A 21,980-nucleotide genomic window follows, 5' to 3' on the forward strand; every position below is an offset into this window, starting at 1 on the left:
TATTACAGATGAAAAAATGAGATGCAGAAAGGTTAAGTGCTTTTCCCCGACCACACCTGTATAAATGGCAGAGCTGTGCTCTAACCTAGGTGTGTGTATACGGTTCTGAAGTCCATTCTCTTTCCACTCTGCCATGCTTTCTACCCAAAATAGTTGAAGCTTAAAAGAACTGATGGCAGCTTCATATTTACATTTTTATTAAAATTAGTCGACAAGCTGTGTCTGCACTGAGGCATTGATTTGAGTGCCCCCCCAAATGGCATGGTAGCAGAGGCAACTAGGGCAACACGATTGAAAGAGAACATACTGGCAAGACTCAGGTCCCAAATTCCTCAGAGACTCCCCACATCCCTGTTAGTGGAATCTCAAATGAAAAGAGTAGCATTAATCGTATTTTTCAATTCATGAAACATTGTAATTATTAGTCTTTGTAAATCCTTTCTCGATTTTACATATATTCATTCGTTCTTATCCCCAGTTTGCCCTCCTGTTCTCCTCCCACCATAGATAACCATTGTAATGGGGTTAACGTATATCCCTTTATTCCTGTAAACTGTGTATCTTTCTGTGTACGTCATGTATTTTTAAATTTATGTAAGTGGTATTGGGTTAATAGATCTCATCCTCTTTCTTACATTTTTCACTCGACATTTCACTCTATGTAGACTTAGTCCATTCTGTCTCTCTGGCACACCCACCATAATGAACAAGATTGCAGCCAAATCCCTCCCTCAGCAAAAAAATAAAATGAAAATTGCAACAAATAACTTTGTATACATCCATGCATGGACCTGTGTGTACCTCTATTGTACTTTGACTAAATGCCAACAGTTTGCCTTCCAGAATGACTGCACCGGTCTAGACACCCACCAGCAGGACATGGGGGTTCCCATCTCCCCACATTCCCAGAAACACTTGGTATGATCACACTCTATACCTTTCATCAGTCTAACAGAAGAAAAATATGTCATTGTTTTTAGTTTTCATTTCTCTGATTCATAGTCTTGGTAGCCTTTGTGTTTCCACTTCTGTAGAAAGGCAGTTCATATCCTTTGCCAATCTTTCAATCAAGGTTACTGTTTTATATTCTTGTTGGTTTGGAATAGTTCTTTGAATAATCTATATATTCATCTTTGTTTTCGATATTGCAAGTATTGACTCATTCTGTCACATTTTTGTTAATATTGTCCATGGTGTCTTTTGTTAAAGAGAAATCCTTCATTTTAACATAATTATATTCATCAGGTTTTTGCCTTGTACTTGGTGCTTTTGGAGTTTTGTTTAAAAACTCCGTCTTAGTCAGTTTGGGCTGCTATAACAAAATACCATAGGCCTCGTGGTTTATAAACAACAGAAATGTATTTCTTACAGTTCTGGAGGCTGGAAGTCTGAGATCTGCTTAGGGCCCTCTTCCACAGTCAGACTGCTGACTTCCTTTTGTAGCCTCACACAGCAGAAACACAGCTAGAGCTCTCTGGGTTTTCTTTTATAAGGGCAATAATTCCATTCATGAGGGTTTCATTCTCATGACCTGATCACCTCCCAAAGAACCCACATCTAAACATCATCACTTTGGGGATTAGATTTCAACACAGGGAATTTTGAAGGGACACAGACATTCAGCCCATAGCAAATTCCTCCTCCAACCCTAGATAATAAGAATAATCTATAAATTCTTCTGTTAACTTTGTTAAACCTTTCACGTTTAGATCATTAATTCATCCAGAGTCCCACATTATATATGGCAGTGGACAAGAAATCAGCTCTATTTTTCTCCATATAAAAAGCTTATTTTCCTAATATTTACTAAACCATCCTCCTTTACCCATGATTAATGGTTTCCCCTTTATAACATACTGAGCTCACACTTAGATTCCATTTCATTCCATTTAGAAGCATGATAACAGTTTTATTGTAAGTATTTACAATACTTACAATATATTAAGAATTAAACGTTTTACAACTGTGTAAACTCATAAAGATAAATTTAAAATATCAACTTATAATACATGAGAGGGTATATCATAATTCAAAATTCAGTTAGCAGACATTGGTCCTGTCCAAAACGTCCATGAGGTTTCGGATAGGACCAGATATCAAGGACCTTTTGGTGTGTACCAAATGTCTCCATGGACGTTTTGTACAGGACCAAATATGACCAAATATCAAAGACCTTTTGGCTTGGACCAAATGTCTCACGGACCAAATGTCTTGTGGACCAAATGTAACATGGTCATTTTAGATAGGACCAAAAGTCTTGCAAGGAAAAATCGTGTCAGTGGGTTTGAGAAAAAAAAGTTCATATTGATCATGGTTGAAACACCTGTTTCCCCTCCCTTCCATGGATTCTCTGAGGTACATTTTGTAGGAGTGAGCCAGAAGCCTTTGCTAGTATCTCATCTTGTCAAGTTTCCTGGTTTTTATAACCGCATTCTCATCCTCCTGACTACTAAGTTCCTAGAGAACCGAGCAGTAGGTGGTTAATAATATGCCCAAGGAGGCCTCACCAACAAACTAACCAAATGCTGGGGTGTTAAAAGAAAAAAAATAGAAAGAGCCTCACTTCACACGCTCTGCACCCTCAGTGCCTGGAGGAAAGATGTTGGCTGTGTGCATCTATTGTGTGCTAATTCGCACGTCGAGTATATTCACAGGGGAACCATCCAAAAGCACTTTACTGCCTTTGCTTACATCTCTCTATCATGGTTTCAACGATGCAAAGCCTTTTAAAAGTGTCCATGAAGGAGAATTTCATGTGATGATATTAATGATTTCATGTATCTTTAGGCTACATCTATACAAGCCACCATTAATCACTTCCTTCATCTACTGTGGCGTCAACTGTCAGGATACTCCTGTTGCTCACTGCTCTTCCTACACTTTCAGGCCATAAAATTGCACGCTGTCTGATATGAGAAGCATTTATGTATAGCTCCTCGCTAGCATAGACCAAGACTCAGGGGTTTTCCAAACTTCCCTATTAGGGAGTGTTGCTTATTCCATAAGGATGTAACTCCTTAAGAGTCATGTACACTATTATATACCAGTCCTTCAAATTCTGAGTAAGTAGTATTGAATGAATTATTTTTCATTCAGCCTAACGAATGGAAAATCCTCCATAAACAATAGGCACCCTTCCAAAGGCATGGGGGTTTTGAACAATGAAGTCTTAAGCAAGACAAATTCAGGCTAGAAGATAGCAGATCCTGGAATGATAGTCTGATCTGATTCCAGCCCCTTCACCCATATCTCAGTGCTCCCCAGTAGAACAAATAGAAATGGAATAAGATTACAGTTCCAAAAATCTGGTGTTTTTGACTCAAATGTCTTTATATGTTTCCCAAAGCCTAACTAAAAAACTTGCATTCTGCTTTATCTTACTCCTTTCTCCCCTTTGCAATACCTATATTTTGTTCTAAAACTCAAATAATCCTAATTATCAGGAGAAATAATTACATGTGAAAGAAGAAATGAAAAAAATTTACTGAAGAAGACATGAAAAGTGATTTAAAAGAGCAAGGGGAAAAAAGCCTAGAGAAGTCTTGTCCATTTAAATCATTGTACATAGTACTTGGCCCAACACCATATGATGACACTCCTTATTTTTAACAGAAAAGAAGACTGCATCGGGTAGATGAGTATCAACAAATACACACACACATACACAAACACACACACACACATATATTTACATCCACGTACTTTTTTTATCAAATAAAGCCACATGCCACACCCAAGTATATCTAAGTATATCTAAGGAGAAGAAGAATGGGTTGTGGGACTTCCCTGGTAGTCTAGTGGGTAAGACTCTGCGCTCCCAATGCAGGGGGCCTGGGTTCGACCCCTGGTCAGGCAACTAGATCCCACATGCATGCTGCAACTAAGAGCCACATGCCACAACTAAAAAGTCTGCATGCCACAACTAAGAAACCCTCGTGTTGCAACTAAGAAGTCCTCATGCTGAAACTAAAACATCCCGTACGCCGCAGCTAAGACCCAGTGCAGCCAAAATAAATAAATATTAAAAAGAAGAATGTGTTGTAATAACAGTATTACCTTTGTGATCTCAGTTTCCCCATCTGTGAAATTAAAGCATCTTGTAATTTCCAAGGATACTTACAATTTCTGGTTCTCAGTCTTTTTGCTGACATTAATGCTGTATATAAAAATATAAATTTCTGGTTATGCTTAAAGTTCCAAAAAAGCAAACTACAATCTGTATCTGATTCAAATAAAAAAGTACTTGAAGATTAAACATTAGCTGCTATGACATTTCCCAGCATTATCAGAGTTAGGTTATAAGCTGTGTAAGAAAAATCATAGGCTGCGGATGATTAATAAGCTGGAGTGGAAAGCTCTGTGGGAGCTTGTACTGTGTGAAATATTATTAGATTTTAAAGGCACTGGGGAAATTCACCTGAGAATTTAGACCGATGCCCTTGAATTCATGTGCTTCGTATTAATTTTCATTCCTAAGTAGCTAGATACTGTGCTGTAGAGCAGAGGTTGTTGAAAAGGTCCATCATCACCTGCCACAGTCTTCAGAGATTAAAAGTGTGCCTTACCTAATACCACTGAATGCATGTGAATCAATAAAACAAAAAGTAGGGATGGATAATAAATTCCTTATAAGGAATTAATCTCTTAAGCAAAATACATGTCTTACAGACGACTATACCACAAGTAGAAATTATTTTACTTACTTAGAGTCAGTCCCCTTCCTCCGCAGGAATTACAAAGTTCTCACAAATATAACCATCCCTTAGCTCCCACTATCTGCTGAAACACACTCTGGGTTTCACAAATGAAGCAGTCTACCAATCTGAACTGTTTGGGTATCTCAGTTAAGTTAATATGGCAACCAGAGACCCATGATGAGACGTAGCTCATCAAGAGATACTCATGAGTAAAAGTATACATTGAATACACTGATCTTGACAAACCGCGCAGAGGTGTTATCAGGCCTGATGTGTGCCTTAGTCACCTGGTTTTGAAGGTCCAGGGGTGAGGCAGACCAAAGAGTGTAAGCCTTAGTATGTCTATGCTATAAACCAAGAAAGGCCAGGGTTAGTGTAAGGTGAGGGAGGCACTCCCCTTAAATGCACAATTAAGGGAGGATGCCTCAAAACTCAGTAAGCAAGATAAACAATATTTTAATGTAATATTTTAAAAAATCAAAATTAATCATAAACACGACTGTTTAAAAATGCTAAGCTTTTAAATATAGGTACAACTCCTGCACCATTTCAAATTCTGCATCTTAGGTAAATGCCTCCCTTGCCTCACCCAGCTTCCAGCCCCCAAATCATGCCTGAAGTGAGTGTCTAATGCAAACTGAAGTCTGAGACTCAAGTCCTTCCCCTCATCTGACACTAATCTATATAGATACGGCACTTGCATAAAATATTCATCAAAAATGCCTCTTGGGCTTCCCTGGTGGCGCAGTGGTTGAGAGTCCTCCTGCCGATGCAGGGGACACGGGTTCGTGCCCCGGTCCGGGAAGATCCCACGTGCCGCGGAGCGGCTGGGCCCGTGAGCCATGGTCGCTGAGCCTGCGTGTCCGGAGCCTGTGCTCCGCAACGGGAGAGGCCACAGCAGTGAGAGGCCTGCGTACCAAAAAAAAAGCCTCTTGATAAAATGAGTCTACATACTCTATGGGAATTAATTTAATCCTAATTTCAGTGAAATTGTTACAGAGTCAGTATGCGACATTCAGGAGCATCGATGAGGAAAGAAGGATGATCAGTTGCAGCACTGCTCGATCCTGGGTGTGACAGCTTCGACATGACCAATCAGAAGAAAGAGATGTGGAATAACCATCAAACCATCAAACGGCCAGGGCTTAATGTGCCTGCATATTGGCATCACTCATGGATCTGCTGACACTTTCACAAAAGACATCAATTGTGGTATCTTTGCATGTCTGGAAAGAGCCCATGCTTTCAGATTCCATACTGTTGTTCTTTATTGTCAGAATTTGACTTGAAGTAAAAAAAAAAAAAAAAAAAAAAGGAGTAACACGCATGAACTGAACTCTACAATTTAATTAACACTTACATTTTAGGAGTAATGGAATGAACAAAATGCTATAGCGGCACCAGGGTGGGTGAAAATTTTTCTATGGTGGGAAAAAGGAAATCAGAAAAGACGTTGGAGACATAATAAATGAAATAGGCTTTAAAAGGTGTACAGGGCTTCTCCAGATGAAAGAGAAGGATTCCAGGCAGAGGCAACCACATAAAAAATAGAGTTTACGATGATAAGATCCCCTTTCCTCTCTGTCAATAAGCTTAGATGAGGGATCACGACACACAACACAAGGTAGAAAATTCAAGGAATATAAGATAGGCATAGACAAAATAGCATGAAGAGGGTGGAGGAAGGAGAGAAGACATCCAGCTTGAATTTCACCCGATGGATCAAGAAAAGCATCACGGGGGAGCAAACACCCGAGCTGGGCCCTGAGAGATGATAGAAGGTGAATGTGCGCACATGACAAGGACATTCCTGACAACCGTGGTCAGAAGCACACAGGATGTTAAAACAGCAAAGAGTTGTTTAGTTTGGATGAAACATGTATGAAAAGGAATAACAGAGATAATGTGAGAACCTTAGCTGGGAATCAGACAGGTGAGGACAGGAAAATCCAGATTTGTATTTTTAGGCGGTGGTTAAATGGTGATGTGAGTCAATGGTGGTTTTGTAACAAGGGCATGATCATAGTTGTGCTTTGATAGATAAATCAGATCAAGAGTGTAAATGGAATTAAGGGAAGAAAGACCAAAGGCAAGGCGATAAGGAAAGAGACTTTAGAAAGTCCTACTAGGGAACTTCACCTTAATTCAGGACATGATCCTTTACGACAAATAGAACCTGTCTTCAGGCAATTCTGAATTGCAAGAAGTGCTGGCACAAAAACTTTAACCAGAAGAAATCCCGGCCCTTAAATCTACCCTCAACTCCCTGCCTTAAGTCAGAGCCATTGCTCTAGCCCTTCGTTTATACAATTGCTTGACGTGTACTTTTATTATTTCCCTTATCAATTATATTGATGCTTTAGTAAGCTTTGTAAGATGCCTAGCACTATCTACACGTGGAATTCAAAATGGTTTCCTACTCCGTGGGTATCCCTCCAGCTAGTGGTCCATCTGACTCAAATGTCAGCATTACTTTCGAAGGTTCTCCGTTGGCGTGCAGGTTGAAATCCAAGCTTCTTGGCTAGAAACACAAAAGGCTCTGTGACCCGGCCGTTGGTGGGCTCTCCAGCTTCAATTTTCACCAGTCTCTGTCCCACAGTTTATGTTCCAGCAACAGGAAAATAGGTGTAGTTCTCTCCTCACAAGCTGCTTCTCACCTGGCCCATCAGTCTTATCGTTGTCTTTGCCTGATAGCTCACACTGTGCAACACCCAGTTCTCCCTTCCCCTGACAGAAGTGACAGTCTGCTTGGAGTATTTCCTCGGGGAAGTCTTCCCCTACAGGTGACTTCAGATTCATGTGCCGATATGTGCACTGGATGCAATGTCATCGATGGTCCAATAGAAGAAGACTGGTCATAATGCCAATGAAGAAAACAGACTGTGAGCTTGCTTCCTCCTGAGATTAGTAGAAAAGAGAAATTGGATATATCCTCTGAATTTCCGTCTGCCTGCCTGCTCCTTTGAGACACTGAGTCAATCCTGCCAATGATCTGTAGTGCTGTCATGAGCAAAGGTTGTTTCATCTCACCTGCTACCCTAGGGGACAGTCTTAGCCTTCTTATTAAGGCTTCAGCAAAGAATCACGGCAAGTTTTTTTTAGGAAGCTGGGTTGATTAAACCATTCCAGCCTCTGCACCTCACACTCCATCACTGTGACATGAAGAGGAAAAAACATTTTTCACCCAGTGCTAACCTTTTTTTTCTCTCCTTTATCTTCCCTCCCCTGGATCCCAATTCAGTGTCTATAGTTCTAGTATTTAAATGTGGACCAGGAGTCTATTTGAATTTAACGTAAGCATTTTAATCGTAGAAAATTTGGCAAACACAATACTATGCAATGAATGTCTATGTCTTCTGAGTGTCTGAGTGTTGCTCCATTCTCAGAGCAATACACTCTGTACTTTAAATTTGTAATTTGAATTTTTATGAACACTTATCTCAGTCTTATAAATACTTGAAATTGACTAGTCCATATATACTAGTTCTCAATTTTCACTTCTACAGTGTTGTCAAAACACAGACTTAAGGAAATTTAGAATGGCAAGAGACCCTTAGAAATCTAGTCCAAACTTCGCATTTTATATATATGGAAATTGATGCACAGATCAAAGACGCGACTAGCCCAGAGTCTCACAGTTAGTTGTTTAGCAACGACAAAACACATTATCTCCTGCTATGTAGCCTCCTCATTGTGTCCAAACCACTACTGCCACCAATTAAGCACTGTGCTACCCAAATGGGACTGAAACCACAAATCATTTCCCTCAAAGGGCTGGTTCTCATATCCCATAAAATTGGTTTGCAAATCCGTTACTTTTACGTACTAATTTTCCAAGACATAGCTCCAATATCACCTCTCCTCTAGGATGACTTTCTCAGACCTCACAGGGCCAGTTAGTCACCTTTAGCAACATAGTATAATTTTCTCTGTTTATACCTTACCCTACCCTCCTAGCCTATGAAATCTTTATAGCCAGGGGCCATGTTTCACGCATGTCACTAAGACCATGTATTCAACTCCTCTGGATGTTGTAACAAATTATCACAAACTAGTAGCTTAAAACAACAGAATTTTATTCTCTCACAGTTCTGGAGGTCAGAAGTCTGAACTCGGTCTCATTGGACCAAAATCAAAGTGTTGGCCCTACTCCTTCCAGAGGCTCTTCCGTTCCTTGCTGCTGCCAGCATAACTTGGCTTGTGTTCATGTCACTCCAGTCTCTGCCCCTGTGGTCACATTGTCGTCTCCTCTTCTGTTTGTGTCTAATCTCCGCTCAATTCCCACTTACAAGGATATGTATGATTGCAATTAGGACCCCATTTCAATATACTTGACTTAATCTCATCTACACAGTAGGGTTTTTTGTTTTGGTCACATAAAGTGATACAGTTTCCAGAGATTAGGACATGGAAAATATCTTTGGGGAGGGGTCATTATTCAGCTTACTGAAACCCCCACTTCAAGACCAGTTTGGCTACTTAGCATATTTTTTTAATGTAAATTTATTTATTTATTTTTGGCTGTGTTGGATCTTCGTTGCTGTGCGCGGGCTTTCTCTGGTTGTGGCGAGCAGGGGCTACTCTTCGTTGTGGTGCGCGGGCTTCTCATTGCGGTGGCTTCCCTTGTTGCAGAAAATGGTCTCTAGGTGCACGGGCTTCAGTAGTTGTGGCTCGCGGGCTCTAGAGCGCAGGCTCAGTAGTTGTGGCACACGGGCTTAGTTGCTCCGCGGCATGTGGGATCTTCCTGGACCAGGGCTCAAACCCATGTCCCCTGCATTGGCAGGCGGATTCTTAACCAGTGCACCACCAGGGAAGCCCCTACTTAGCATATTTTTAAACCACATTTTACAGAATCAAGCTTCTCCATTTGGCCTTACCAGTCTAAGGAAACCATTTGTACTCAAGATGAAATGCAGTCAGAGATTCAGATCTCAACTACCTAGGTAATGAACTAATTTCACAGCTCAAACATAATTAAGTTTGGTTATGATAACTGTTTGGAATAAAGAATGCTTATTTTCTACTGATTATAAAACCACTGCTTGTATATTGTAGAACATAAAGGGGAAAAAGAAAAATATTTATAAACTAAAAAAAAAAAATCACCTGTAATTCCTTTACCTATAGATGATCACTGTTAACATCATGTTTATTTCCAATACATTATATATATTTATACACATATATGCATGCTTAAACAAATACATTTTACATTTGGTATATGTGTCCCTAATATTGTAAATTATACTATTTTATATATAGTAACAGACATATCTATCATATTTTCTTAGATGGTTTTATACCATATTATGTGGAATATTTCTGTAGCCTATTTTTTTCTGTAGCCTATTTTCACTAGGCGTTATATCATTAGCACTTTCCCATGTCATTAAAAACTCTTTGTAAACATCATTTTAATAGCTGCACAATGGTCCATCATGTGGGTATACCATAATTTACTTTACCATCCCCTTGATGTTATGCAACTGGGCTGTTTGTAAATGACTTTTTATAGCACTGAATTATAATACAATGAGAGACATCTATCAGGGTCAATTCAGTATTGGTGGAAGTTGATGAATCTATTTTCACAGACTGGGAGATGTGTGCTTCCATATCGCCACACTTAACAGAGAGTATTGATGTTTAGACTGTGTGCCAAGATGGCTTTGCCCCCCTATCTAATAGCTCAGTACCTATGGCCCAGTGTAGCACACGTTTATCAAGAGGCAGAGAGCATGGGATGGGCAAGTAGGGAAGGGTTTAGAGACAGACAACCCAAAATACTTACCTGGAGGATAAAGCCCAGTCCAGGTCCTGATGTGAGCCAGAAAAGGCATGGGACATCCAGGAAGCAAGTGAAGTTAGATGAGGAGGTTGCCACTGAGTGGCTTAGTTGCCTCCAGCAGGCCTGGGAAGATGCAGGAATATTGAGAGCTGGAGGGAGAGTAGAGAGAATGATTGGGGTTCTGATTTTTATACCTGGAGAGCCAGAGTATAGTAGTCCCCCCCTTACCCGTGATTTCGCTTTCTATGGTTTCAGTTTCAACTGTGGCCTGAAAATATTAAATGGAAAACTCCAGAAGTAACCATTCGTAAGTTTTCAATTGCACGCCATTCTGAGTAGCTTCATGAAGTCTCATGCCAACTGGCTCCATCCACCTGGGACATGAATTTTCCCTTTGTCCAGTGGTTCCTGCCCGTTAATCACTTAGTAGCTGGCTCAGGTATCAGACTGACTGGAGCAGCATCAGCAGTGCTTGTGTCCAAGTAACCCTTATTTTACTTACTTGTCCCAAAGCACAAAGGTAGTGATGCGTGCAATTCAGATATTCTCTTACCGTGCCTAATTTATAAATTAAACTTTGTCATAGGTATGTATTTATAGGAAAAATTATAGTCTATGAGTACGGGGTTTGGTACTCTCCATGGTTTCAGGCATCCACTGAGGGCGGGGTCTTGGAAGGTGTCCCCCACCGACAAGGGGAGACCACTGTAATTCTGCCAGGCAGGGAGATATGGTTTGTGCTTTCTTTTATGCACAAGACCTCCTATCCCGTCCCGTTTCCCAAGTCTTAAAGGGACTGACCTGACTTCTCATAATTCAAATATTTAAGAGCTTACTATGTGCGAGGCTCCATGCAAATGCTTCTTTATACATCGTGTCTTAGCATCCTCCATCAGCCCCATGGCAGCATTATTATCCTCATGTTACAGATAAAGATAACTGATGCTCAGCAAGGTTAAGCACATACTCAAGATTGCTCAGTCAAGATGTGCATATCCGGGACTTCCCTGGTGGTCCAGTGGTTAGGACTCAGCGTTTTCACTGCCGAGGGCCTGGGTTGGATCCCTGGTGTGTGAGGGAACTAAGATCCCACAAGCTGCGCCGCACGGCCCCCCCAAAAAAGATGTGCAGATCCCAAAAACCGTGCTCTTGTCTTAGGTCCTCTACCTTCATTCCTAGCCTAGGTCTCCGGGTTCATTTCAAGACTTTCTGGTTCTGTGATTCCAGCTGGTACCTAAACAAAGCACTTCATAAATGTGTGTCTTTGGGTACACAGAAAGAGCTAGGGCTGGAAAAACAACACAAAGCCTATGCCTCCCTCCCAGTGAATTACTTTTCTCACAGGCACCCAGCGGGTCATTTTCTTTCAATCTCCTCAGTATTTACTTAGGATCTTTAAAATACACAGAACAGTCACTGTGAGTGTTATTGTTAACAGAACTCTGTAATTATTTGAAAGGAAAATGAAATTTAAGAGATATAAAATTAGAGATGAAGGTGTCTTTAAATAATATAACTCAACACTGAAGTATTGGGAAAGAACTCAATTTCAGAGCATTAGCAAACACACTTGCTCATATTAAGCCAGGAAAGATATTTTGCTTTCAAGTTTAAATGATTTCTATTGTTGAGGCCCAGGACAGGCTGCCCCAAAATATGCCTCAATGGCATATTGATTATTTTAAATTAACGTTACTTAAGAAAAGACGTACGCAAGAGGGACATTCTGACCCTCTTCGCTGTCTCCCTGAAAGCAGGAGATAAACCTTCCATGTGAAAGGTGCACTCCCTGTATCTGGAAGCAGCAGGACACCCTTAGCACCAGAGACATCTTTCTACAAGCCTCTGTAGAAACAAACTTTGTCACTTCTTTAATTGACTACCCTAAGCCCAAAATCTGTTAAGAGTCTTCACTAATTTAGCACCCCAAACCTACATTTCTTTGTCCTGTCAATTCCTCTCAAATTTATTGTTTCTTTGTCTAAAAAGTATAAAAACTGCCTGCTTTGGCCACTTCGTAGGACCAATTTCTACTAGACCTCTGTGTACCCAAATTAAAAATTGTTTCTTTTTCTCCTATTGATCTGTCTTGTGTCGATTTTCTTGTTAGTCCAACCACAAGAACTCAAGGGGGGGGGGGGAGGGGGAAAGTTCCTCTCCCCGACACTATCTTTTTCACAACCATTGGCCACCCACGCATAACATTATATTTAATACCTACTACAATGACATTGATTATTCATTTTATTAAAATTATATAAATTGGGATTGACATATATACACTACTATGTATAAAATACATAACTAATGAGAACCTAAAAAAATAAACAAAACAAAACAAAACTGAGTAGGAGGAATCTGAATTAATTTCCTTTGGTCCTGAACCAGTTTTGCCTAGACATCCCAAAACTTAGCTAAGTTTTTATATTTTCTTCATACTTAAACTTGCTTTCCCGTAATTCTTACTTTGTAGGCATGTGATTTCAATTCTGTTCTATACGATACCCCATCACAGTTTAACAAAGACCTTCTATTTTTGCCTGGTCGAAATTGTAGAGTCATTAAAAACTAGGGTCAAGTTGACACCGATTTTTCTGCCTTTCTGATGCATTCATGTTCTCTGATTACAGTGTTGGGATTGTAAAATACCACATTTTAAAAAGTGCTTCAATGTTCATTCAATGCATTTAGTCTTTTACTACCAGGAATGCCTTCTAACAGTGCCACAAAAGCGTTCACAAACATTCTCTTGAACATTTCCATTGACAGGAAACTCATTAAATCTTGATATGGTCTATTCCATCTTTGGGCACTTAGAATGTTTGGAAAAGCCCTTCTTTTCCTTATTTTGATAAAAATTCATCTCCTCAAAGTTTCCTTTGTTTAGTTGTAGTCTTATCAATGAGGCCGCAGAGAAAAGCCTAATTCTTCTTCCACAAGTTTTAAAACACTACGATTGTAATATTACAACACTCCGATACTGATACAAAGTAATTAATAATGATAACTAATCATTAGATAGTGCTTATTGTATGCCAGGAACTGTTCTAAGTTTTTTACATGTATTAACACATTATAATACTCACAACAACCTTACCTAATAGATTCTATTATTATCCTCATTCTACAGAGAGGAAATTGACACAAAGAGAGAATAGGTAACTTGCCAAAGGTCATGTGATTAGTGAGTGGCAGAGCCAAGATTCAAACGCAGGCTCTATGTCTGAGGCCGCTAGACTATACATATATGGAAACTGATTTATATTATGTTAGGTTAGATTAGATTAGATTATGTTATGATATGTATGATACGTTATATTATCATACAGTCTAAATGGATTAAAGAGTTATACATAAAGCATCAAGTCATTAAGGAACATAAGGAAACATAGATAAATATATATTTCTGATCTCCCTCCACCAGCACAGTTCTCAGATTCTAGGCTAGATCCCAAGGGGGAAGATTAGAATATCCATTTCTGGATAAATGACTTACAGGTCCTGACATGTGGGCATCTACCACACTGAAGTCTACCAGTGAATAGCACAATGTATTTGCTCAGAATTTCCAAATATATTTTTATCGCCTGACTCTCAAATATGCAGACGGCCAAAGGACAACAGACATTTGAGAAAATTCTCCAAAGGCAAGATAGATACCTTAATAAGTTAACATAAGAAAAAACAAAGAAGAAACAGAAATAACTTAAGGAGCAAAACTCATCATTAACAATCTCAGATAAATAAGATAAAATATTAAATCTATAAAATTAGGCAAGATAATATTAAAAAAGAAATATTGCCCCCCAAAAGAAAATGGTCTTAGAAAACAAAAATATGATTCCAAATTTTTTAAAAACTTGGTAGAAACTGGGCAATAAGGATCAGTATATTGGGACTTCCCTGGTGGTCCAGTGGTAAAGAATCCACCTTCCAATGCAGGGCATGAGGGTTCGATCCCTGGTCGGGGAACTAAGATCCCACATGCTGCGGGGCAACCAAGCCCGCATGCCACAACTACTGAGCCCGCATGCCTCAACGACAGAGCCCGCGTCCCACAAACTACAGAGCCCACGTGCCCTGGAGCCTGCGTGCCACAGCCAGAGAGAGAAAACCCACACACCACAACTAGAGAAGCCTGTGTGCAGCAATGAAAGATCCTGCGTGCTGCAACTAAGACCTGATGCAGCCAAAATTATAAAGAAAATAAAGAAATAAAAATAAATTAAAAAAAAGGATCAGTATATCATGCAGAAAATGGAGCTTAAAACAAAGATCGGGAACATAGTAGACAAAAAAAAAAAGATAAGTAAATTAGAGAAACAATTTAAGATATCCAAATTATAATGAGTTACAGAGAGAGAGAAGGAGGGAAGGACAGAGGGAGAAAAGAAAGGGAGGGAGGAAGAAAAAAAGAGGCAGGCCAGACATATTTTAAAAATACAATAACAATTCCTAGAACTGAAAGACAAGAGATTATAATCTGTAGAGTTCTGCCATTTCTCCAGCACATTGAATGATAAAGGCACCATACCAAGGCAGGGCATGAAACTTCAGAATTCCAGGGATAAAGAGAAAAGTCTGAAAGTTTACAGAGGGGTTGGAACAGTAAGTTACATACAAAGAATCTGGAATTATGGTGCCATCAAACTTCTCGACAGCATTATTGGAAGCTAGTTGATAATGGAGCAATGCCTTTGAAATGACAGAAAATGATATTAACTTAGAATTCTCCATCAAGAAAAAATATCAATCAACAGTGTGAGGAAAGTAAATATATTTTCAGATAAGCAGTGCCTTCAAATTTAACTTCCTTTCACTTTAAAAAGTAAAGCTATGGAAAATTTGCTACACCAAAATAAGGGAGGAGACCAAAAAAGAAAAAGATGGGATCCAGCAAACAGGAAATCCAACTCCGGAAAGTTCCAGCATGATGGCATCTTATATGTCACTCAATTCTATCTCCTTAAGTATAAATCAGGTCACTTTTCTCCCCTGATTAACACACTATAATGTCTTCCTATCACTTTTACAATGAGATAAAAACTTTTTTGGGCCTATTTCTCCACCATCCTCTGTCTCTCAGTGCTGCAGCCACCTTGACCTCACTAGGGTTTGCAATCCATTTCCCTGGAATGCTTTTCCCTCTGATCTTCACAGAGCTGCATCCTTCTTTTCATCCAGCTCCAATACCAAATACCACGTCCTTAGACTCCCCGTCTGTTTATTTATAATTGTATCAACACCACTCTTTATTGCCCTTACATTGTACATTTTTCTTCACAATGCTTACTATTACTTGCCATTATTTTATTTATTCATTTATTTTATTTAATAATTGCTTTTCTCCCCTTCTAAAATGTAAGCTCCGGGAGAGCAGGGGTTCTGTTTGTTTTATTCCTTGATCTACCTCCATTGCCCAATCAGTTCCCGGCACACGGCAGGTGTTCCATTAAATATTTGTGGCATGAATCAAATTTACCAAGATGTTAATAATATTCTTTTGGAGCACAGAGTTATGGATGATCTCTTTATACCTTTTAGCATTTTAGAAATGCTAAAATTTTTATAAGCATTTACTGCTTTCATAATTTAAAAAAATAACCATATTCTAATGTTCTAAACTAGAAAAAATGTAGTGGAAATTGTCCTCAGAAATACGATCGATTGGGTTGTGGCAGTTTCTGTCCACGTAAATCTTACAGAAATTAAACTTCCCTCTAAAATGAAACTTCCATGAGGATTTGTGATGATAATCTAATCCCTTCCACTTCCTATTGGATTTCCAGTAAAAATGTTCTAAGGGATGTAAAAGCAGGGTAGGGGAATCTAGATCCATCACTACAATTGTCTCTGAGAGGATGAACAGCCTCTTTTATGCCCAGCCACCACCACTGCAACCACAGTCACCACTATTTCCAATTCTGTCTAGGTTGGCATGGGAGGTAGAGGCGGGAATTTGAGATATAACTGCATGTCAGACAACTACAAAGCAAAAGAACATGCCCAACTCGAGAGAAAAATTGAAATATCTCCCACCTCTACCTCCATGCTCCCTGGAGACAAGAGTTTTCTATGGGCTCCAGAAAGGTATATCAACAGGTCTAGTGATGCTGTGGTGTTTGTTCCAAAGGGAATACTATTGTGACTTTAGTAATCAAAGATATTATGATTATACTTTTTAACTTAAACTGAACCATAAATTAATGATGGAAGATGACTTTCTGAGAATTTTATAAAAACCTATTTTGGGCGAAAACATTATTCATAATCATTATCCTAATGAATGAACAGAAAACACATATGAGTAATTGTACACCACATGGTCTTTGTTCACAAATACCCAAATACCTCAACAGTTTGGGTGAGTTAGTGTTATTCATTTGGAAAAAGTAGTCAAGCTAGAAGCAGTCTTGAGAATAGTATTATGAGTAAATTTGCATTGCATAGAGAACAGTGGAGGAACAATGATAAATTAAACATAAGGTGAGCTCAGATTTTGATACCAACCTACTCTGCAGTGAGAAATATTTTTGTGTGTGAAATTACAGTATGGTTTCTGAAAATATACCAACCACCAGACATTCCCACCAGTACCATTTTCCCAGAAGTACTTTCCCTAGGAAACTGTAATGTTTGGCATTTCTAAGTACGGACTAGAGCTTTGCTACTTCTTTTGGCCAAATGCACAAGTCTATAAAATCGAAGAGCAAAGGATTAATATCCTAAATATATATAGAGAGATTATCAAAACCATTAAAGACCCAAGTAGATAAGTGATAGAGGGGCGGAAAACCCCTCTAGGTTCTTTGGCTGGTCTAATAATTAAATTGACATAAGACAAATTAACAGGAGAAAAACAAATTTAACTTCATATGTATGGGATTCCCAAAGACATGAGACCTGAAGACACGCAGTTGAGGCTTAGATGCTATTCTGAGCTAAGGAGAAGGGGGTAGGTATCTGGAGCTTCGAAGGGGAGGAAGATGTTTCTCTCTACAATTACTCCCATTTCTATCAAAGATAGCCACAATAAGACTAATTTTGCTTGCAAATTAAGTCTAGTTTTAATAAAGTTGTCCAGATTATTTACATAAGTACAGCAATAATAGTGTTTAACCTTATAGACTCTTTTAAATCTGCTTTGCTAGAGCTTTTCATAAGGAATCTCATATTGAACTCTTAAAATCATCTCAGGCTAGGAAGCCAAACCAAGCACTCACCATCACACTTAAGGCCTGAAATACCTATAAGTTTGGGTTAACTCCTCTCTTCACAAGGTCCCCGGAATATCCTGAGGTTCCTGGGCTTGCAGGAAGTGACCTTACTTACTAACCTGGTAAGGCTGCTGGGAACCCTGTAGCAAGTTCCCAGGCCTGATTTTTCCAAAAGGCTTTATTGGCTCCATAAAGTCAATCTTAGTTCCTTAAAGCTGTCAGGTCATATGTGAGCCTACGCATATCCCTCTCAAATACGCTATTCCAGTCAAATCCTTGGTAATATAACCAATGTTTCCAATTGTATCCTGTCATAAGGAGAACAGATTCTTATTGAACTTATGCAAATAACTGTATTGCCATGAAAATAAAAGACTCATTATGAGTTTCCAAATTCTGGAGGGATCAGGTAGGGAGAAAAAGATAAACATTTTACCTTTGTTCACAAAGATACATTTCACTAAATTGCTGTAACTTATAGATAGCTTAAGAGGAAATATTTCCTTCATCTGGAAAACAAAAACCAAAACAAAACATTAAAGAACCAACGATGTTTTAAATAAAAAGTCATAAAAATTATAATCAGTTCATTCAGTTCCATATAATTAACTCGTATTGATCTTGATCTTTTGTTAGCAGTTTTATGAAGCCATCATTTTTTTTTCATTAGAGTTCTGTAATTTCTTACCAAATTCAGTGGTATGATCAGAAAGTCATCAGAATACTGTATTTCAGAGTACTTGTCAGAGTCCTTTCCATGAATTTGTCTGAAAATGAAACTCTTTTGCAGGAATACTTTTGCAAAAGCACCAGTGTAAAATAATAACTGTCTGTAAATGACATAAGGTTTTTATTTTTTTATTTATTTATTTTTTTTGCGGTACACGGGCCTCTCACTGCTGTGGCCTCTCCCGTTGCGGAGCACAGGCTCCGGACGCGCAGGCTCAGCGGCCATGGCTCACGGGCCCAGCTGCTCCGCGGCATGTGGGATCTTCCCAGACCGGGGCACGAACCCGCGTCCCCCGCATCAGCAGGCGGACTCTCAACCACTGCGCCACCAGGGAAGCCCCGACATAAGGTTTTTAAATGGCAATGGTTAAAGATCAGATGAGAGTTCATTATAATGTGATTGACAAGGAAATTTGGTTATTTCTATGATACAAAACGTTTTAAGATAATAACTAGAATTACAAGTGATAACATACCAGGACATATCAGATTTTTAGGAATTTCATACAATTTTGAGAACAGTTGTATTAACAACATTCACTCATACAATATAACTTAAGAAGATTTATCATCACTTGTTTGACAATGATTCCCATGTAATTTAATACACCAAATAAGCCTAATTAGCATAACGTCTCTATTCTTTAATAAAGAGAGAGAACAAATCTTTTGAGACGTTCCAGGGGCCCTCTGCAAAACCCCAAAGTCACTTCGAGGTAAAAAAGACTTCATTTAGAATTTGAGTTTGGGGAAGTTTGTCAAAAATATCAAAAAGGTTTTAAAACACTTGATTAGACAGGATCATAGTTACTGTGAAACAATATGTAGTTACCCAGTTAACCAAAGTGAAAATTAAAGATTTTGCAGGCAAATACAGAAAGTTACATAGTCATATATATATATATATATATTATATATATATATATATATATATATATATATATATATATATAACAACTTTAGCTCTTAATAGAGAAGGCTCAGTTTTCTTAGGTAATCAAAGATCTGAAAAGGGCAACATGAAACAGAAAATTATTTTGATAAGACACAGAATCTCTGTTTTCTAGGTAGATTACTTAAAAGGTAAAAACAATCTTTTATAATCTCTTATCAAAAGCAGACCAGTAGTAAAAAAAATACCCTTGTCCTATTAGTATATGAAGGAAAATTACATAAGCACACTATTGATATTAAAGCTTATTTAAAAAACCCTTATAATAGCAATTCAGTTTTAGCCAACTTGACTACACAGGTAGAATTCTCTCTTTTTCTCTCTCTTCCCAACTTTCTATACAATTTTGTCCTTTATTATCCTCTTTCCCACTCTGAAATTACCAGTTTTACATTAGGACAAATTAACTTCATTTTCCCTTAACAAAAATACATCGCCATACCTCACACCTTCTTAGTCAAAAATACATCCTACCGGGCTTGCCTGGTGGTGCAGTGGTTGAGAGTCCGCCTGCCAATGCAGGGGACACGGGTTCGTGCCCCGGTCCGGGAAGATCCCACATGCCGCGGAGCGGCTGGGCCCGTGAGCCATGGCCGCTGAGCCTGCGCGTCCGGAGCCTGTGCTCCGCAACGGGACAGGCCACAACAGTGAGAGGCCCGCGTACCGCAAAAAAAACAAAAAAAACCATCCTACCTTCCTCATATACAAACTTGTTTCCATCATTATTTCTAGTCGTTTTAATTATACACATTAATTAAATTTTGAATTAGAATTTTTAAACCTTAGAAACCTTAATTTCTGGTGAAAAGTAAGAAGTAAGCAACTGTGAACTGCCTGTTATACCAGCATTCTTTATATTGGCAAGTTCTGTGACTAAGTTTCATAATTTCTAGAAGCATACACTTCCTCATAGTACAAATTTTCAATGTGTCATAACACATGTTTACTATGAGACCCAAATATATTTAGTTTCTCTGTGATAATGTAATAAGAAACCAAAAGTAGATAAACCTATGTTCAGTAATTAATGTTTCTGCATTTTATCTTATTAGGAAGTGATCTAAATTCAATGAATTTCCATCATTTAGCTTAACTTAGAAAAACTCTAAGGGTGTAAGTTACCAAAGAGATTTGAGAAACTAAGTAAACGTATCAGAAAACATAATTATTGTTGAAAAGTTCACCTAAAAACTCTCATCCCACTTACATCTATTAAAATCACTTCCTCCCTACATTTATGTTTAGACTACCCATGAAAACTTTATTAGACACTAGTCAAAGTCAGCACTCATCCCAAGCTACTGTTCTTGCAGACAAATTTTATAATACAGATAACATAAACTTATTTCACTAGTAAACTCAGGTAGAATAAAAGTTGTTTATCTGCATATTTAATGCTGATAACTCTGGAGGCATACCTATGTTAATTAAACCAAACTTAAACTAGCTTTTATTTACCAAAGATTATACTACATGAAGTTGAAAAATATTTGGGTTAGTTTCTATGTTTCTGAGTTTACCAGCTCAAATTTCTAAAGCGTTTTACAATTTGCAGAGAAGACTTTTAGGATTCGTATTTGCCTTTGACAAGTAGTAATCTCATGGAGCCTGTGGACTAGATTTGGGCAAGGGAGTCTTTATAGCAGTTTGTATTTTAAAAAGCTTCTCTTGCGTTTTTTTTCAGTCTCAGGTTAAGTGTGGGCAGTGTTTTAGATATCGCCTGGGGTGTTTATATTTCAAAGACATGGTAAGATTTACACCTTCAAGGGACAAAGAAAGAATACACATTTTCTCCTAGGCGTTTTTGGGGTATATTGGTCCACTATCAGAAGTCTAGGGTAATTACTGTTTAAATTTTTCTTTCTTTTTCTTACATGCACAACAATTGCACTTCCAATGTCCTGATTTTTTACATCTGCAAATGTCTGGAGGCAAATAGGAAAGGATCTGAGGGGGTCTTTGAGTTCCTCTCAGAGTTATGCTTTTGTTCCTCTAAAGATTCAAATTGCAAACCAAGACTTGTTGATTTTAACTCCTTTTTCCCTCCATTTCTGCAAGCTACCTTCAAAGAATTGGGCAGCTGCTTCCATTATAATACTTAGAGGTTGACTAGCCCACCCAACTGTACTATTTTGAATTTGCCTTTTTATTTCAGGGAGAAAATCTCCTACTAAGGCAGAAATGGAAAGATTTCTATGTTCTGGAACTTTGGGGTTTAATGCAGTATGCGTTGAAAAGTCTATATAAGCATTCAACAAAGGCCTTTGGATGCTGTCTTTCTTTCTGCGTGTACGATTTAACCTTAGACCAATCCACCTTAGATGAGGGGAAGTATTTACTATTGCTCCTATAAGCCCCTGAATATTGGTTTCCAGCTGATTCCTTTCCTGATCATTTGTAGGAGGGCCTGGGAGAATTTCTGGTCATCGGTTTCCTCTGTGAGAGATGTTTTCCCCCAGGAAGCCATCTGGCTTCTCTGTTAGCTATAGTGTAATTATGGTTGGGAAAAATATCCTTCAGCAGCCAATTAAGGTCCTTATGAGCGGGGTTGTGAATGGCCACTAATATTTCTAATTCCTCTCTAAATTTGGTAGGAT

The 21,980-nt window shown here is 38.6% G+C and overlaps 1 protein-coding gene across 19 annotated transcripts in view; it reads right to left on the bottom strand.

Moving 5' to 3' along the window:
• Positions 1–21,980, bottom strand: part of LOC307180944 (uncharacterized protein) — a 622,728-nt gene that overhangs the window by 542,902 nt on the left and 57,846 nt on the right. For 16 of the 19 annotated variants that reach the window (XR_013825813.1, XR_013825815.1, XR_013825816.1 and 13 more), the window contains 3 exons: positions 18,139–18,211; positions 10,489–10,634; positions 4,057–4,079 (listed from right to left, as the gene is read on the bottom strand). Coding sequence is in view for 2 of the 19 variants with exons in the window: in XM_079911606.1 (XP_079767732.1) it covers positions 4,057–4,079; positions 10,489–10,634; positions 18,139–18,211 (242 nt within the window). In the remaining 17 variants the exon portion in view is untranslated. Of the gene's footprint in view, positions 1–4,056; positions 4,080–4,120; positions 4,157–4,442; positions 4,575–10,488; positions 10,635–18,138; positions 18,212–21,980 lie in introns of those variants that run through there. The other 3 variants (XR_013825823.1, XM_079911607.1, XR_013825814.1) reach the window with 3 other exon arrangements.

This window comes from Stenella coeruleoalba (genome assembly GCF_951394435.1).
Source record: "Stenella coeruleoalba genome assembly, chromosome: X".
Lineage (NCBI taxonomy): Eukaryota > Metazoa > Chordata > Mammalia > Artiodactyla > Delphinidae > Stenella > Stenella coeruleoalba.